Below are 16,384 nucleotides of genomic sequence, written 5' to 3' on the forward strand. Positions count from 1 at the left end.
AAATTCATTATTATTATTTTCCTTTATATACCACCGCCCACAATGAAGGAGGCTCCACCAGGTCGAAGCAGCGGCAGTTTGCACTTGATTTATATTGGCACTTTGTGCGGAATTTATAGTCGTCGGGGCTGGCTGACTGGGTCGGTGACGTTCTAGAAAGTGACCGGGCGGAGATGGTCAAGCACTCTCCTCCTCATTTTGCGTATCTAAGTGGGGCATTTTCTTTATAGACCATATTCTATGGCTCAACATGTTCATCGATATGTTGATTATATGTGGCACAGTTCCCGCTAAGTAGCAGTTTTCTTATTCATTATAATTATACAAAAAATCGCATTGCACATATTGAACTTATTTAAGAAGGCAACACCAGCCGTATTTCAATTAATATTTATGATTTTTAAATATAGAAATTTTTAAATTAAATAGTCTTTAATGTGAAATATTTCAGGTCCTTGTTTCTATATGGAGTTTATCAGCATTAAAAAACGGGAGACGTGATGTTACACCCTCGGTCAAACGATTTGAAAAATGTATTCACAATTTTTCAGCTTTTTTTCCCATCAATTAAGCTGCATTTATTCAAGCGGTGTAACCTTTAAAAAAGCCATAAAAAACATAGAAAAAATTATGTACCGTGTAACCGTGTAATAAAATGTACAACTCGCTTTTCCATTTAAATTTTTGGAATGCAAAAGAAACGAGAAGGGACGTGTGAGACGCTTCTTACGCGTCACAACTTTTATACCCGGCACTCAGCACTACATCTGCACCTTAGCGGTTATTTGTCAAATTTCACATGTCAAAATCACGCTAATTTTTTAAATACACTGGTTTCAGTGTGAGCATACAGCAGTCTGGAGCCAAAATTTGTTGGCTTTAGCTCTTATAGTCTCTGAGAACTAGCCGACAAACAAGACGGACGGACGGACGGTCGGACGGACGGACGGTCAGACGGACGGACGGTCGGACGGACAGACAGACATGGCTCAATCGACTGGGCTATTGATGCTGATCAAGAATATATATATACTTTATGGGGTCGGATACGTTTCCTTCTGTGCGTTACATACAACCGTTATTCGCACAAATACAATATTTACTCTTCGAGTACCGGGTATAAAAAAAAACAATCCATTGAATAGGTGTCCAGCGGTCGCTCTGGCTTTGGCCAACCAATAAATATTTTTCCACGAATCCGTGAGAGTTCTTTTGCTAGGATTTTTATGTCTATTAACATTTGCATTTAAAGGATAAAAAGGTTTTAAGGAAAAAAAAAAACCAGCCAGAAGTCGAAATTTAATTGGAATTGAACCCCCCGACTGGCACTCGCTCATTCTCGCATGTTTTATCTTCATCATCATTAAAGTTGAGCCCGCAGCAGATGCTGCTGCGCCATCGAACTACCGATTTCACCCCCGTCGTTTAGTCCCACACACACACACCCATGCCTCCCACTTCATTCATCTTGAACCCCTCATTTAGTAACCGCAGTTTAGTTCTTTTGCATTTAATTTGCGGTGTTAATGCGCTTTACTTTTTGCTATCGTCAGGTGAACACTCGTGCCGTTTTTTCTTCGCCCATTTTCCTCTGTCCCTCGGTCCCTTTCTGTAGCTATCACAACTCTAATCTGTGACACGATACTGTGGCAACCCTGTCACTCCCCTGGTGCTTATAACAGCTGTTAAGCTCCTTCAGCCGGCGACCCACCCGCACGCAGCGTGTCTCTCGCCTTTCTGTTAGTAAATCAGCAAACAAAAACCGACACACACAAACAAAAAATGGAGAACAAAGTAAATAATTTAAAAAAATAAAAGTTGTACAAATTAGCGATGGGGTCCTTTGGTCCTTTGGCGATGTACGTCCCTTTCGCTCGCTTTGACTGTAATAAAATGTTGTTTATTGACCGTTTCTCCAGCTCATTGTTTCACCCATTCACAGGGTATGCCAGGTTGATTGTTTAAGGCAGGGACACCATCAGAGGATTGACATAATCATTAAAATATTCATTAAAGTGATATCAATTAAAATATGCTTTCCACTTCGACCGTTTATAGTTTTTGTTGTTTTCTTTTAATTTATTATTGAGTTTTCAATGGGGTGATGCCATTTATGAATACTCTATGGGTCATTCGAATGCTTGCTCTGATTTTTTGCTAAATATCCTTCAAGATAACAATATTCCTACTTGGAAAAGTGTCTAAGGGGTATGTTTCTGGTCGTTTTTGAAATGTTTCTTAATTTTCTTGGACGGGTTGTGAAATTAAATTTTTTTTGATGCCAAGACAAACAAATGCGCTCAAAGTATTGCATCCATACGAGTGTGCGTCTAAACAAAAGTACGATTATTATATACGAACATGACAAAAAGAAATTCCAGGTACCACGAAAATTTGAAAAATATGTTGTTTCGGTTGGGACACATGCCCACACACACACACGATGGCAGGACCAGAACACGTCAGGGGTTTACCAACTCTACAAAGGTGGATCTACACATCCGCTTGCCCTTGCGGCATTTCAGCCCCCTTCCTGTCTTTTTATCTAACACGCACTCCAGGGCCACAGAGAAAACGAGGACCAGAGAGAGAAAGAGAGAGAGAGAGAGACACCGGTGCGAAGAGAAAGGTGAATGAAAGGGAAAATTCACTGCAAAAAAATAAAATGCAAAAGAAAATACCATTTCCAACGGGGGTCGAAACTTTTGATACCCTTGCAGAAACGAATGCAAGAAATAAAATAAAAGCAAAAGTCGTTCATTTATGGGAAATTTTATGCAGTGAATTTGCTCGAAGGACTGGCAGAGCTGCTTCCTGCAACATCCAGAAAAACATTTGTTCGAAAATTCACACTCAAAGAAAACTCCTGGAAAAGCGTACGTGGATATGGGAAAAACGAGCGAGAAACGATTGAGGAAAAGGGTGGAACAAAAAAGAGGAATGAATCCAAAAAATACGTAAATTAACAAAACCTGACGCCAATCATGAGTGTGTGTACTGACATTGGCACTTGAAGCACGAGTCAGAGCAGGAGCCACAGCAGGAGCCAGAGCTGGAGATGGAGCTTAACAGGACGGCGCCCTTCGCCTTGATGTGGGGTTAATGTGGAGGGTAAATGGATAAAGAGCTTCTGTAGGAAAGGGTTTCTGGATGTGTTGTGCTCTGCAGAACAAACTGGAAGCGAAAACCATCTCCCAAGAGCATCGAAATACACTTTCGCAGCTAGCGGTAACTGAAGACTTATTGGGGGTAATGGAAAAGAATGCAGTACATGTGAATGTGTAACTAAATGTATGTAAATAAACATGGATAGATAGTGATGCCATCCATTAACCCCTCATTGATTCATTTTGAAAGATGGATGGATTAGTATGGGTCTCAAAAGAATGACTGAAAGGAAAAGTATTTGCAAAAATTAGCAACTATTTGATGCAAGTTTGACTGGGAACCAATGCTAAACACCATGACAGTAAATCAGTTGAATAAATTACATATGTATGTACATATGTACATATGTGTCTAGATTTGTGTTTGAGATAAATAGATGAAAGATAATGATGGATACATCAATGACAAATATTTTTAGGTAATTTTCATATTTGGATAAACCACAAAAAATGTATAATGTAATGAGATTGATAAAATGTATGTCTTGGATGCGTAAGTGAGAGTATCTTCCACTTCGATTTAGCTGATGGACTTCGTGTGGCCTCCTTTGTCGGGATGCCATCTAAGCAGCTCTCCATGAGACAGCAGAAGGACTAACTCCTGCGGCTTGAATGCGTGTTTGAGCCTGTCTCGGTTCTGGTTTCGGCTCTGTTCCGTCTCTGTGTGCGTGCGTGTCTGTGTTTGAGTTTAGGTGGAAATTAGTTTAGGGCAGCGAGGCGCATTTTTCAGATTCATAAACTTGCGTGCGTGTTTACTCTCGAGCACGAGTGCGAATGTGCCAGTGTGTGTTTGTATGAGGAAGGGCAATGTCTGTGTCTCTCTGTTCATGTCCCTGCCTGTTTCTGTGTCCGTGTCTGTTGTGTGTGCTTTGGGGGGAAAAAGTGTGTGTTAATTTCAAGTTGACTCCTCGTCTCACTCGTTTAATTGGCTGACACGCACACACATACACACACCCATCGCAAACTAAACGGAAATTCCTCTCCAACGCCCCCCGAAAATGACTCGTTCAACACGATGGAGAAGGATAGAAAGCAAAGCCTCAAGTGAAATGAGGTTCCTGCTTATGAATTAATGACGCAACAGTGGGGAAACAAAAAATGGTAGACATTAACACAAGGAATACACACACACGCACAGAAGCAGAGGAAAGAAAAGAAGAGAGCCAGAGATAGCAAAAGGTGAGCCTTGGGAAAGGACATGCGACGCTGGTTCATTGAACTTCCTTCATTCAATACCGAAATGGGGGGAGGACGGGAAACCCAAACAAATTTCAATTAATTAACTCATTTCATATTCATCTTCATTAGACAAATGATATGTGGCTTTGGCATTCAATTATTGATGATTAGATAAGTGCAACCAATTTGCGAATATATGAGAATTAACATTTGTATTTAGAGAACATTTTTGCAACGATAAAGAGCGAAAAAGTCGGCCTAAAATCCATAGTAGATTTTATTTAAATTTGTGTATTTTCATATGTAGATTATCTATTGTTACATATTTTTGTAAATTATTTGCAAACGAAACTGAAACTGTTATCAAAACTGTTATTATCTCTGTGCACATTTTTCCCTAATTTTCATCCAAGAAATCTTTTATGTCTTTATTTCTTGGAGTTTCTCGGAAATTTGTTTATAAAAATAGCTACAAACTGCTTTCAATGAAGAAATTTCCAAGAAATTGACAATCAGAAGAGCCATAAAAACCTCATATCCTTCCTTTGAGATATCGACCATAATTCATGGGGAAATCTTTAAATTATACGAGCATTTTACGTACATTTCCCTTGCAAAATTTATGTTTTATACCCATATAATATTTATGAGGCGACACTTAATTAATGCAAAGCAAATATCGTCCACACACACAAACACAATCCTGATTCAGGTGCTGGTCCTCATTTTTCCGGAGTATAAATTGAAGGAAAAACGAACAAAATATTTCCGCTGATGATGTTTAAAAGTCAAAAGGTGATAATTTAATTTACAACTGTCGCACGCAACCTATGTACATACAATTTTATTTTTTTTTTGTATTTTATGTACATTTAATATATGTATGTACATAATTCCCCTTTTTACCTGGCGAAGCATGCCCCATTCTGCTGCTGCTGTGTTTGCTTTGGTCGACGCCAATTTATTGATACCCGCCAAAAGCAAAAGAAAAGTCATGAACGAAGAAAAAACAACAGTGGCACAAGGAAATGCGACGCGCAGCCATAAAAATGAAACTGAAAATGAAGGAAAATTGCCACAAGAGGTGACAGGCGGCACCCAACAGAACGTTGGGTGAGTGGTGCGGTGGAGTCGTTGTACGATGCTTCGGCAAAGGCATTTGTCAACAGAACGCTTGCAATTTTTGTGCTTTTTTATACCCGGTACTCGAAGAGTAAATGGGTATATTGTATTTGTGCACAAAGTGAATGTATGTAACGCACAGAAGGAAACTTCACCGATCCCATAAAGTATATATATTCTTGATCAGCATCAATAGCCGAGTCGATTGAGCCATGTCTGTCTGTCCGTCCGTCCGTCTGTCCGTCTTGTTTGTCGGCTAGTTCTCAGAGACTATAAGAGCTAGAGCCACCAAATTTTGGCACCAGACTGCTGTATGCTCACACTGAAACCAGTGTATTTCAAAAATTAGCCCCGCCCCCTTCCGCAAAAGGGCGAAAACCTCCCAAATCTACAATTTTAAAGATAACAGAAAACTAATAAACCATTCCGTAGGGAATGACCATATATATCAGATCACCAAATTGGGATTCGATTGGATCATTATTATAGCCACAATGCAGAAATTAATTTGCAGTGGCCAAAACCCACCCCGTCCCGCAGCTTATATTTGTTTTTTACACATTCTCTCATTCAAGTTCTGCTTCGCGAGTTCCGGGTATAAAATTTGTGACGCGTAAGAAGCGTCCCTTCTCGTTTATTCTACCATTTTTGCTTTTGCTTAGAGAGTAGCAAAGGGTAAGTCGGGAAGCCGCTCAAAATTGGTTTGAGTAATCCCATAACACGAAGATCCCAGGGTGGAATCCTTAACAAAAAACACTGATAAATCGGAGTACCGATAATTTAGCTAAAGAGTAAAATGCTTAACACGTTTTGTTCTTATTTTTTTTATACCCGGTACTCGAAGAGTAAATAGGGTATATTGTATTTGTGCGAATAACGGTTGTATGTAACGCACAGAAGGAAACGTTTCCGACCCCATAAAGTATATATATTCTTGATCAGCATCAATAGCCGAGTCGATTAAGCCATGTCTGTCTGTCCGTCTGTCCGTCCGTCCGTCTTGTTTGTCGGCTAGTTCTCAGAGACTATAAGAGCTAGAGCCACCAAATTTTGGCACCAGACTGCTGTATGCTCACACTGAAACCAGTGTATTTCAAAAATGAGGCCCGCCCCCTTCCGCCCCCGCAAAAGGGCGAAAACCTCCCAAATCTACAATTTTGAAGATAACAGAAAACTAAACGCCATTCCGTAGGGAATAACCATATCTATCAGATCACCAAATTGGGATCCGATTGGATCATTATTATAGCCACAATACTTTTCAATGGCCAAACCCACCCCGTCGCGCAGCTTATAGCAGAACACTCTGCTTCGCGCAGTTTATGGCCTCTGCCTCTGACACGTCTCTGCCTCTGCCTCTGCCGTGACTCTGCAGTGTGTGTATAGGGGAGGGTGGCGACCTAAAGGAGCGTGTTGGCATGAGTAGTGTTGTTGATGTAGATGACAGATGAAGAAAAAATGTACAATTTGACAAATAACCGCTAAGTTGCAGATGTAGTACTGAGTGCCGGGTGTAAAAGTTGTGACGCGTAAGAAGCGTCTCACACGTCCCTTCTCGTTTCTATAATATACATGGTAGATCCTTGGGTATCATTTAGTATTTAGACTTCCAATTTCCACTGCTTATTTTGAGAGTAAACTCTACAAGCCCTGCCTCTTCCTTGGGAATCTTTTAGTCTCTAAATTTCCAGCTCTCACCTTTATTTTTCTTCTTTATATTTTTTACGTTTGCTTTTTTATAGTTCTTGATTTTATTTACTATTTGCTACGACTGAAGCTCTCGATGGGACCAACCCATGGGGATTGCGGGTAAAGTCAGTCTGATGCCAGGACAAGCTTATCCTTTGGCGCCTTGGCTGCTGATGCTGCCTGCCTTGCCCGTCTAAGTTCCGGTCGACAGAGCTGGGGAACGCTGGGCAACAGCGTAAACTACAAATTGTTTTGTAGCTGGCTCAAATGTTTCTTGTTCTTTTTGTTAGCGAAACAGCAATTGGCTTCATTTTTATTGGCATTTATGGGGCGGCATCAGGTGTGTGTCCCCACATACACACACACAGACAGACACAAGCGCACGCACACGTGGCACATGCCACATGCCGTCTCATGTTGAAGTCGATTGGGGCCACTACGTTACGCTCTTTTTATTTTTATTTTCATTTTATATAATATATAGAAGGGGGTGGGGGGGGAGGAAGGGCGGTGGAGAGGTTGGTTGGTTTCCTTTTTATTCACTTCCATTCCGACTTCCATTTTCTTCGACCTCTTGCGACGGCTGGGCCACCTTTTCTCTCATCTCTCCTCTCCTATTTCGACACGTGGAACGTGTGTTTGCTCACGTAATTCCCTAATTAAATACTTAAATTGTAATTGCTTTCGAACGTTTCGCGTGGCACCAGTAGCAGCAGCCGGCCTTCCTGGCTGTCTCCATCATTAAAACACCCAGAAAGGACTCTCAGAACACTCACACACACAGAAGGCAATGCACACACAGCTCATTGGAAAGAAATAAAGTCCAGTTGTTGGTTTTGGAATTTCTTGTTTTTCGTTCGTTCTCTTGCACGTGGATCCCCACACCACAGCCTCAATTCGTTGCACTTAAAAAATGTATCGCCGCGAGATACCATATCGGAATCGTATTGAAACGAATCTAAAACCCAGCATTCATCGATTCAAAGGAAAGAAAATGGTGATCAGAAGTTAATCATATTAATGACTTTTTATTTTGGTGGGAATAAAGATTAGGAAACAAAATATTATAATAATGTCTAAAAATTAAACCAACAAGAGAATTACTTCTTATTTTTTTATATCAAAGTAGCAGTAAATTTGTGAATATATCCTCAAGTATAGTCTTTGCATGGAATTACATAAAATCTTCCATAAATGGGTAAGTTAAGTGCCAGGTAAAAAATAAGGAATAGTTTTTGGGATTTTGTTGCTTCATCAAGAAAGTTTATTCCGAAAATGATGCATCATTGAACCAAGAAACAATAGCTCCTCGAGCTAAAAGTCAAATAAGTCACTAAAGCATCCGAATCAGAACCCCCACTTGATGTTTGGAAAGCAAATCAAGGACCTGTACTTAACACAGTAAGGAGGCAACATCCATTTACTGCACGTTAAGCCGTATAAGTAAACGCTTTAATTTTAATTGTGCCTCCTACTACTGCTACTCCATATAGATACAAGACCCACTCCGGGGTAGCAGCAGCAGCAGTGTCCGGCAACTTGGACCTGGCCACGTTTTTATGTACTTTTAAGTGTGCAATTAAAGGTCAATTGCCGGTTTGGTCCGAGCACGTCGGAGACGTTCAAGGAGCTGCTGTATCCCATTACAAAAGGAGAGGCAAAAAACAAAACAATATCAAAATTACAAGTTCAAATTTTTGGAAGATGAAGAATCTGATTGAATACAAGGCCGGGCTGATGGTTAGCCGTGACCGTGTGATCGAGCCGGATAGTCGCAAGGGACTGCTCTTTTTGCGTCGCATCGAAGATGAGGTGCACATATGTTGGAAAGATCGTCAGTCGGGCAAAGTCGACATGGACATTGTGGCAGTGCCGGGTGTGCCCCGGTTCCGGCGTGTCATCGAATGCAACACGGGTCGTGTGTTTGTCCTCAGATTCGAGGGCGTCAGGCAGCGTCACTTCTTTTGGATGCAAGAAGCGTATCCCGAACGTGACAATGATTTCTGTCAGCGTTTCAATGAACTGATTATGGCTTCCCAAGAGCCGGAGAAGCCAAAGATCGTTATCTCTGCCGTTGCCACTGAACTGGCCACTGACCGTCCACGCGATGGTGGTGGCAGTGATGTCCCTGCGCCTCCTACGCCTCCTACGCCACCTCCGCCTCCGCCGACACCTGGCAAAGGTGTTACTATGGTGACAAACTTATTGGGGTTCTTCCTCAAAATGGGTCAAAGTATGATCAGTTTGGCCAAAAGTACTCTGTCACCCGAGGGTACGATGCCGCAGCCCTTTCAGGATCCTTACCAGCGGCAGACCAAAAGTCTGGCCACCACGATGCACCATCAAATGAGTACTGTCATTGAATTGAATAACTTTTCGTCGGAGAGCCTGCACCGCCTAGTCGCACGCCTGCCGATGGACCCGGATCGCGAGGAGATTGAGCGCCACACCACGAGTCTGCCTGCCACAGTAGTCGACACCCTGAAGGTGGGCCTTGTGGCGGATCATGTGCGTTCGCCGCAGTTCTACGAGGCTCTTATGGTGTTTCAATATGCTTTTCAGCGATGTCAGCTCTTTGGCAGCCTCCAAGAATTGTCAGTGGGCCCCGAGGCACTGGAGGCGGCACAAGATGGCGATTTTGAGGAATTCCTGTACATCCTGAATAGCCCCGACGCTTATAGGCAATAACAGGAAGGAGTCTGCTAATTGAAAAAAAAAACATCGGATAAAGACCATTGTCATAAATAAGTCAGAGCCAAAAACAGAGAAAAATACACACCCAACAAAAAAAAAAAACAACAAAAATTACAAAGTACAAAATGCAATAAGTGCTTGACTCTCCACTTCGGTCTTCTCCTCTCCCTGTGCCTGCTGGGCGTCCTGGTCGTCCTCGTCGTGCTCGTCTTCCGTCTCAAGTTACGAAGATAAATGAGATGCCATAAGTTAGACGACAACTTGCACAAGGACAAGAGGGAGCAGTAGATATAAGCAGAGAGCAGCAGCATCAGCATCAGCATCAGACACAAAATGCAAGTTCCACCCAAAAAGAAACAAAACAAAAAAGGAAAAAAACACTAAAAATTGATATAAAATACTTGTGCACAAATACTAAAACAACTGCAGGCAGGGTTGGGGCGAAATATATAAAAGAAAGAATAAAAAAAAATAGTTTTAAACTGACATTTTTTCTTCTTTTTCTTTTTGGTGGAGTCTAGGGATTGGGACCCAGCTTAAGAATAGTTTTCCCGCTGCCACAGCAGTAAGAGTTTTTCTTTAGTCTCATTTGTATAGCTCCGCCGGTCTGATCTTCTACGAGCAGTATATCCCAGGCCATGACAACTTTTGCCGCCAGTTGTTTTAATGAATCTAAGTGAGCGGAACCCGAAAAGCGTTGGAAGGGTCAGCAAAACGAGGCAGCAGCGGCGGCAAAGTCGGCTTTTTGCAGATAAATCCCTTCGAAAATGCCACCCAAACAAAAAAAAAACACTCAAATCAAGAGGAAAACTCACCAGAGAAGCAAAACAAAATGTGCGCAAAAAACTGGTTTCCATGTCATGGGGGGGAGTATCATTCTGTGAATCATTTTATATTATCTCTTGGCGATGTTCTCTCTTTTTGTTAGCTTAAAACTTTAATATATAAAAATACGAGTACTGCAAGAAAAAAACGCTTAAATAATAGATCGGAGAAAGATTATTTAACTTTGTATTTACAAATTTCCATTGCTTCACATTGAAATTAATAAAAAGGGTCAGAATAAAGAAACATTTTTGTTGTTCAATTTTTAACTTCTAAATCCATTGACCAGGAATTGTTTCGTATACTTTTAAGTGTGACTGTTCTTGGGTGCTGCTGCAATTAGTTTTGTTCCGGCATTTGCTTCTCTCTGCGCTTCATTCCTAAACAAAAACCAACTCCTGTTTTTATGCACATTTTCATCGTATAAACTTAATGGCAAATGGGCAAACACAAAAAAGAAGAACGAAAGAATGGCTATAAAAATTACTTAAAACCAAACCAACAAGCAGCTTAAATATGCCGCTTATTGGTATAAACCCCTCCACACGCCTGTGCGGAGTCTGCACACACACAAACAAGCACACACACAAGAAAAAACATCACATAAAAGTTAAGCCATAGAGACAGAACGAGACAGCAAACGAGCGTTAAACAGAGAGACAGGGAGAGGGGGTGAGAATGAAAGGCAGTGGCAATGCCATTCCTGCCACTGTGATGCGTGTTGCATACTAATTTCAAAAATTTGCCATTACATTTGTACTTCTGGCACTTCCTTGCATTTCCTCGCACTTGTGCCACCTGCCTCCTGCCTCTCCACGTCTGTTCTCCTGCCTTACCGGATGTTGGTTTGCTGCCATCTTGGATAACACACACACACACACACACACACCCACCCATAGACGGAGAGGGATGTACTCTAGTTTACCTCCATTTTTGCGCTTGATTATCAAACAGCTGAAGCAGTGGAAACTGAAGCTTTCACTTTGCTAAAAGCAGGAGGAGAAGGGGAAAGGGCAGAGAGGTGTGGGGTAATTCACACACAAAATTGTTGGAATATTTTTCGTGTAGTCAAAGGTTAAGCCAAAGCATCTTAACTACACATGCAACGTGCAGCCCACACACACACACACAGGCAGAAGAAAACAGCATTTGTTGCTCAAAGAGAAATTCCAGTCTATTCCGTAGATGTGGGAGAGTAAAAGCAGTTCGAGAGAGAGAGAGGGAGGGCGAAAGAGTGAGACAGCTGAAAATGTAAATAAAAGTTAGATATTTATATGTACTTTTGCCCTTGCAATAGAGATAGAGATTGAGAGAGAGCGAGAGCGAGAGCGAGACACAGGGTACGCGACTGCATACTCGCACTTCAATGAGTGCTCCTCGTTTTGCTGCCAACCTAATTCACTTATACACATTTAAATGATGGATAATTGATTTAAGTAAGAACTGATAACATCTGACCCCATGTCAGGACCCTATGTCACAGTTCAAATACCTTTGACATAGCCTAACACGAGTGCACACACTGAAATGTACCTTAAACATTCCCCTGTCAACAGGGGAACAACAATTAAAATCTATTTTATGTTTTGCATCTGCTATATCTTCATTTATTGGTAAAAAGTTTATTCACATTGAATAAAACTAATTCTAAATATGCACAATACATGGAGAAGAAATACACATTGTGGGTAATTTTCACTCTTTATTAGGAATAACAGAGGGATTGATCCTTGACTCTTGCTTACAGCAGTGGGAGATCGCCTCAGACCAAGTCTCATCTACATGAGAGTACACCCTTCTCCTACACTTCCTCCTCTTACGCTTTTCCTCTGTGGTTTTCCGCAGTGATTTGTCCATCATTTGGACTTCTCTTGAATGCCTTACTGATTTCCTAATCATTATATGAATTCATTATCTGCTGGAAATCCTTCTGTAAGCCTTCTGATGGGTGCTCCAACTACACTACACCGCCTTCTGACATTCGCTGACTGCAGTTTTGGTGGGTTGATTACCTCCCTATGATTACGCAAAGTCAGCATCAAAGGAATGCTCACAAGTTCACACAATGTGCAGGGTATTCCATGGCATCTAGCTGCCTTTTTCTACTCTTAATAAATATTTATTTAAAGTGCTGTTTATTTGTCGGAGACTGACCTCCTGCCATGCCTTTAATTGGCAAGTGTTTGAGCTGTAATCAAACTATGAATTTATTTCGCAATTTAATTAAATCTCAAGTGGAATTTCCAGTGCATTTTGAATCAACAAGCTGCAATAGCAAAGCCTTTCATGCTCAGGTTCAGAGTCGGGCTCAAGTTCAAGATAGACAGACGACTCGGCGCTTCAGTGGAGCTTCTAATGAGGATTTCCGGGAATCCGCCTAGAGACGCAAGTCAAAAGTTTTCTTCGAGCCTTGAGCACGTGTCATAACTGTCAATGTCAAGTGGCTTTAGGCGGTAAATTTATTTATATATACCCGTCCATATACTTACATATGTAGTTATATCTCAGAATTTGAAGTGCTATGCGACAAACGGAAGTCACATAGACTCCAAGAGAGACAGAGAGCGAGATACTGGCGAGAGACTGTGACATTGAGCAAACATTGTCGCATTAAGGAAACGCACTAGCCTCCAGCATATCCTGACCAGAAGCGACACATCCCCAATACACCCAACAATTCCCATACATGCATGCAGTCAAAGAAATTTTAAATAGTAAATTAGGCTAAAAATATTTAAAACAAATATAAGCATACAAAAAGGGTAAAATTAAATGGAAATCGCTTGGAGTTACATCCAAAAAAAAAGGCAAATTTTCTTTTTCCAATCTTTTGGTTTAAATACTCGAATCTAAGTGTAAATGTTAGATTTTCAATATATGTAGTTTCTCTGGGTGTATCTATAAGTATGAGTGTAAGAGTGTCAAACATATCCGCACCGCTCCGCTCTCTCTCACTCTCTTTGCCTCAGGAGACGCCGCAAAAGTACCGAAAATGGTGGGGGCATAAAATGGGAATAAAAATGACGCCAGAACGGGGGACCAGGCAGTGTTGCCAAAAAGGCCAGCGACAGCTTGGCTGGCTACCCTCTCGACCCTCTCTTCACATCACCAATCAGTGGCCTAGTTCGCATTGAAGCCGCAGAGTCCACGAGAGACAATAACTCATGAAATGCGGCAAGAGGAGAGCAGAGCAGAAACCCAAATAAAAATCAAATAATAGCGTAAAAGCTCACATCGGAAAAAAAAGAAACCCCAAACCGAAGAATGGAAGAGTGTAACAGTATGGGAACGAAGCACATGATACCCTGGCTAACGGATACATTTATCTATTTATGGGTATATGTACATACATACATATATCGATTCGTGGGATATACATACACACCCATTGGACTTCGAAAATTCGGATAGTGAGCTAAATTTCAGACGGTAAAGAGTCCGAGCTCACCCCAAAGAGTTAACCCACTTGTAGGCTGCAATGAATACATTTTCGCACTGCAAAATTGGGGAAACGCAGCCAAAAAAAAAATGACGTAAAAAAAAATACTTTAAATAATGCGAAATGCCAGACGAATATTGTTGGAAAAGCGGAAAACCAAACAAGATGCGCAGAAATGGAAAGACAGGAAAGACATGCATACGGAAAGGAAAGAAACGAATAGTGTTCAAATAATGAAATTGCATTAATTGATTTTGGTTGCTGCGAAGGCGAAAGTTGTTGCGACTGCCAGAGAAAATCAGTTTCCGAAGAGAAGGAGAGAGAGGAGAGAAGCAAACATGAATTAATGTTTCAGAGCAAGAAAGAGAAAGAGTGATGGGTCAGGGGTTTTTAACCCAGAGGGACACGATGGGATTCAAGTGGAGGAAACGGAAATTATTCATAGATACAGAAATTGTTGTCGTACTGAAAACTTAAAAATATTTTTATTAGAGTTTATTAGCATAAAAAATGGATAGTTATGTATTTATTGTCAAGAAATCGTATATCTACTTTAAACATTTTTCATTTCCAGCCTTAAAAATATCTTATTTTTTATTGAGTTTCTTTATTGTGCTAAAAAGCTTGACCATTGCACTATGGGTAAAAAAGCACATTTTTTGGCATTCATTTTTTAATACCCGGATATCAAAATAGAATAAAATTAGTTTTAGAAGACAACGTCAGATGATTCAGAGGTGCTTTGCATTGATCAGATGATGTAAATTATTTGTTAATACATATTTTTTTATAGCTCTGTATGTATGTATGTATGTGTTTGTTTTTGAAATATCCAATGTTTTTTTGGCTTTATACAAACACATGTGGGTTCAGCGGAATATTAATTTTGTATAGAAAACCACTTAATCAAGGTTCAAGTTACATATTATTAACCAATTAATACAGCATCAAGTGGTGTGAAATGGCGGAAAATATTAAATTTTGCGGATGCTTATAAGTTCACTTATGCAGCTCTGCTGTAGGTCTGGAGCAACAAAAGTCGCGAAGCAGACGCAATACAATTTTGTACTCTAGAAAGTATTGACGAAAACTGTCAAACTGAAGACAATACCATTGAAATTTCTAAGAAAATTATCAAATTTATTGCTTTGATCAATAAGTACTTGGCGAAATGCATATCAAATCAAATTAAATTCAATTAATCAATCAATCATTTAATCCAGTTAATCATTTAAGTTTAAAGGATCTTTTATCGTCGTTAAGCATTTAAATACATTTTTGTACAATAAACTGTGACAGGAAAGCTTGGTCCAATAGACAAAATTGTTTTTTTTTTTTTTTGAAATTCTACTTTAGTCTAACGAGCATTTGTGCAAATTTGTAGAAGTCTAGCTTTTTTACCCATAGTGCATTGTTACCAGCATTTTCTCAATCCACAAGCATTGTTGCTTTGCTGCTCACTCTCCATGTTGACCCCCATATGCCGTTGTGGGGTTAAGTACCGCCGCTGTCGATGTGCCCATGGGGTGAACCGGACAAAAGTGCATTTAACAAATTAAAATCGCAAAAAACCCCTTCGAACGAGCATTCCACGATACTGACTTTTTCACCAGCATGGTAGTGGCAGTCGCATGAGGGGCATACGAGGCACGTATGGGGGGGGGAAGAGTGTTCGTGGGGCGTGCTGGGGCCATGTCCAATAATGATGTCGTTGCAGCTGCAGCTGCTGGTCGAGTTGGATGGCTGCCGTGCTGCCGGGTTGGCTGGACAGTGCAATGGAAGCCGGAACTGACACGCAGAAAAGGATATGCAACATTCACTAATAAATTTCATATTTATGTACAACACGGAATGCAGCAGCAGCAGCAGCATAACAGAGCGACAGGGAGAGGGAGAGTGTAAATGGGGTTTGAGGGCTGGGGGACTAGTTGTTGTGTGTGTGTGCGGTTCGCAGTGCAAACATTGATAGAGAGACCCAGAGAGAGAGTGAGAGTGAGGGGTAGGGGTAGACTTCATGCCGGATGCCTGAACGGTTGGGTGGGGGGTAGGCTGACAATCACAGCAGAACATAAAAAGGATGCGTTGCAATAAAAACGAACCAGCAACAAACCCAAAACAGGAAGCCACGGCTGACTTTTTCCGTGTGCCTGAAACATTTGATACCCTAGATTTTCAAGTTCGTTGGAGTCTCAGTCCAGCGACAGTTGGATATGCGCTCGGAAAGGCTTCCATCTGCATTAAAAAAATCAAGACAATTACTGTGAGCACA

The 16,384-nt window shown here is 41.0% G+C and overlaps 2 protein-coding genes across 9 annotated transcripts in view; both read left to right on the top strand.

Annotated features, from left to right (window-relative positions):
- The window catches only part of LOC117900589 (neurobeachin), a 185,220-nt gene that overhangs the window by 37,667 nt on the left and 131,169 nt on the right, over positions 1-16,384 (top strand). The window lies entirely within an intron of this gene.
- On the top strand, positions 8,461-9,950 carry LOC117900729 (proteasomal ubiquitin receptor ADRM1 homolog). The gene is made up of 2 exons (XM_034811207.1): positions 8,461-8,558; positions 8,651-9,950. The coding sequence occupies exons 1-2, from the start codon at positions 8,521-8,523 to the stop codon at positions 9,843-9,845; spliced, it is 1,233 nt and encodes a 410-aa protein (XP_034667098.1). The 5' UTR covers positions 8,461-8,520; the 3' UTR covers positions 9,846-9,950.

This window comes from Drosophila subobscura, chromosome A (assembly GCF_008121235.1).
Source record: "Drosophila subobscura isolate 14011-0131.10 chromosome A, UCBerk_Dsub_1.0, whole genome shotgun sequence".
Taxonomy (NCBI): domain Eukaryota; kingdom Metazoa; phylum Arthropoda; class Insecta; order Diptera; family Drosophilidae; genus Drosophila; species Drosophila subobscura.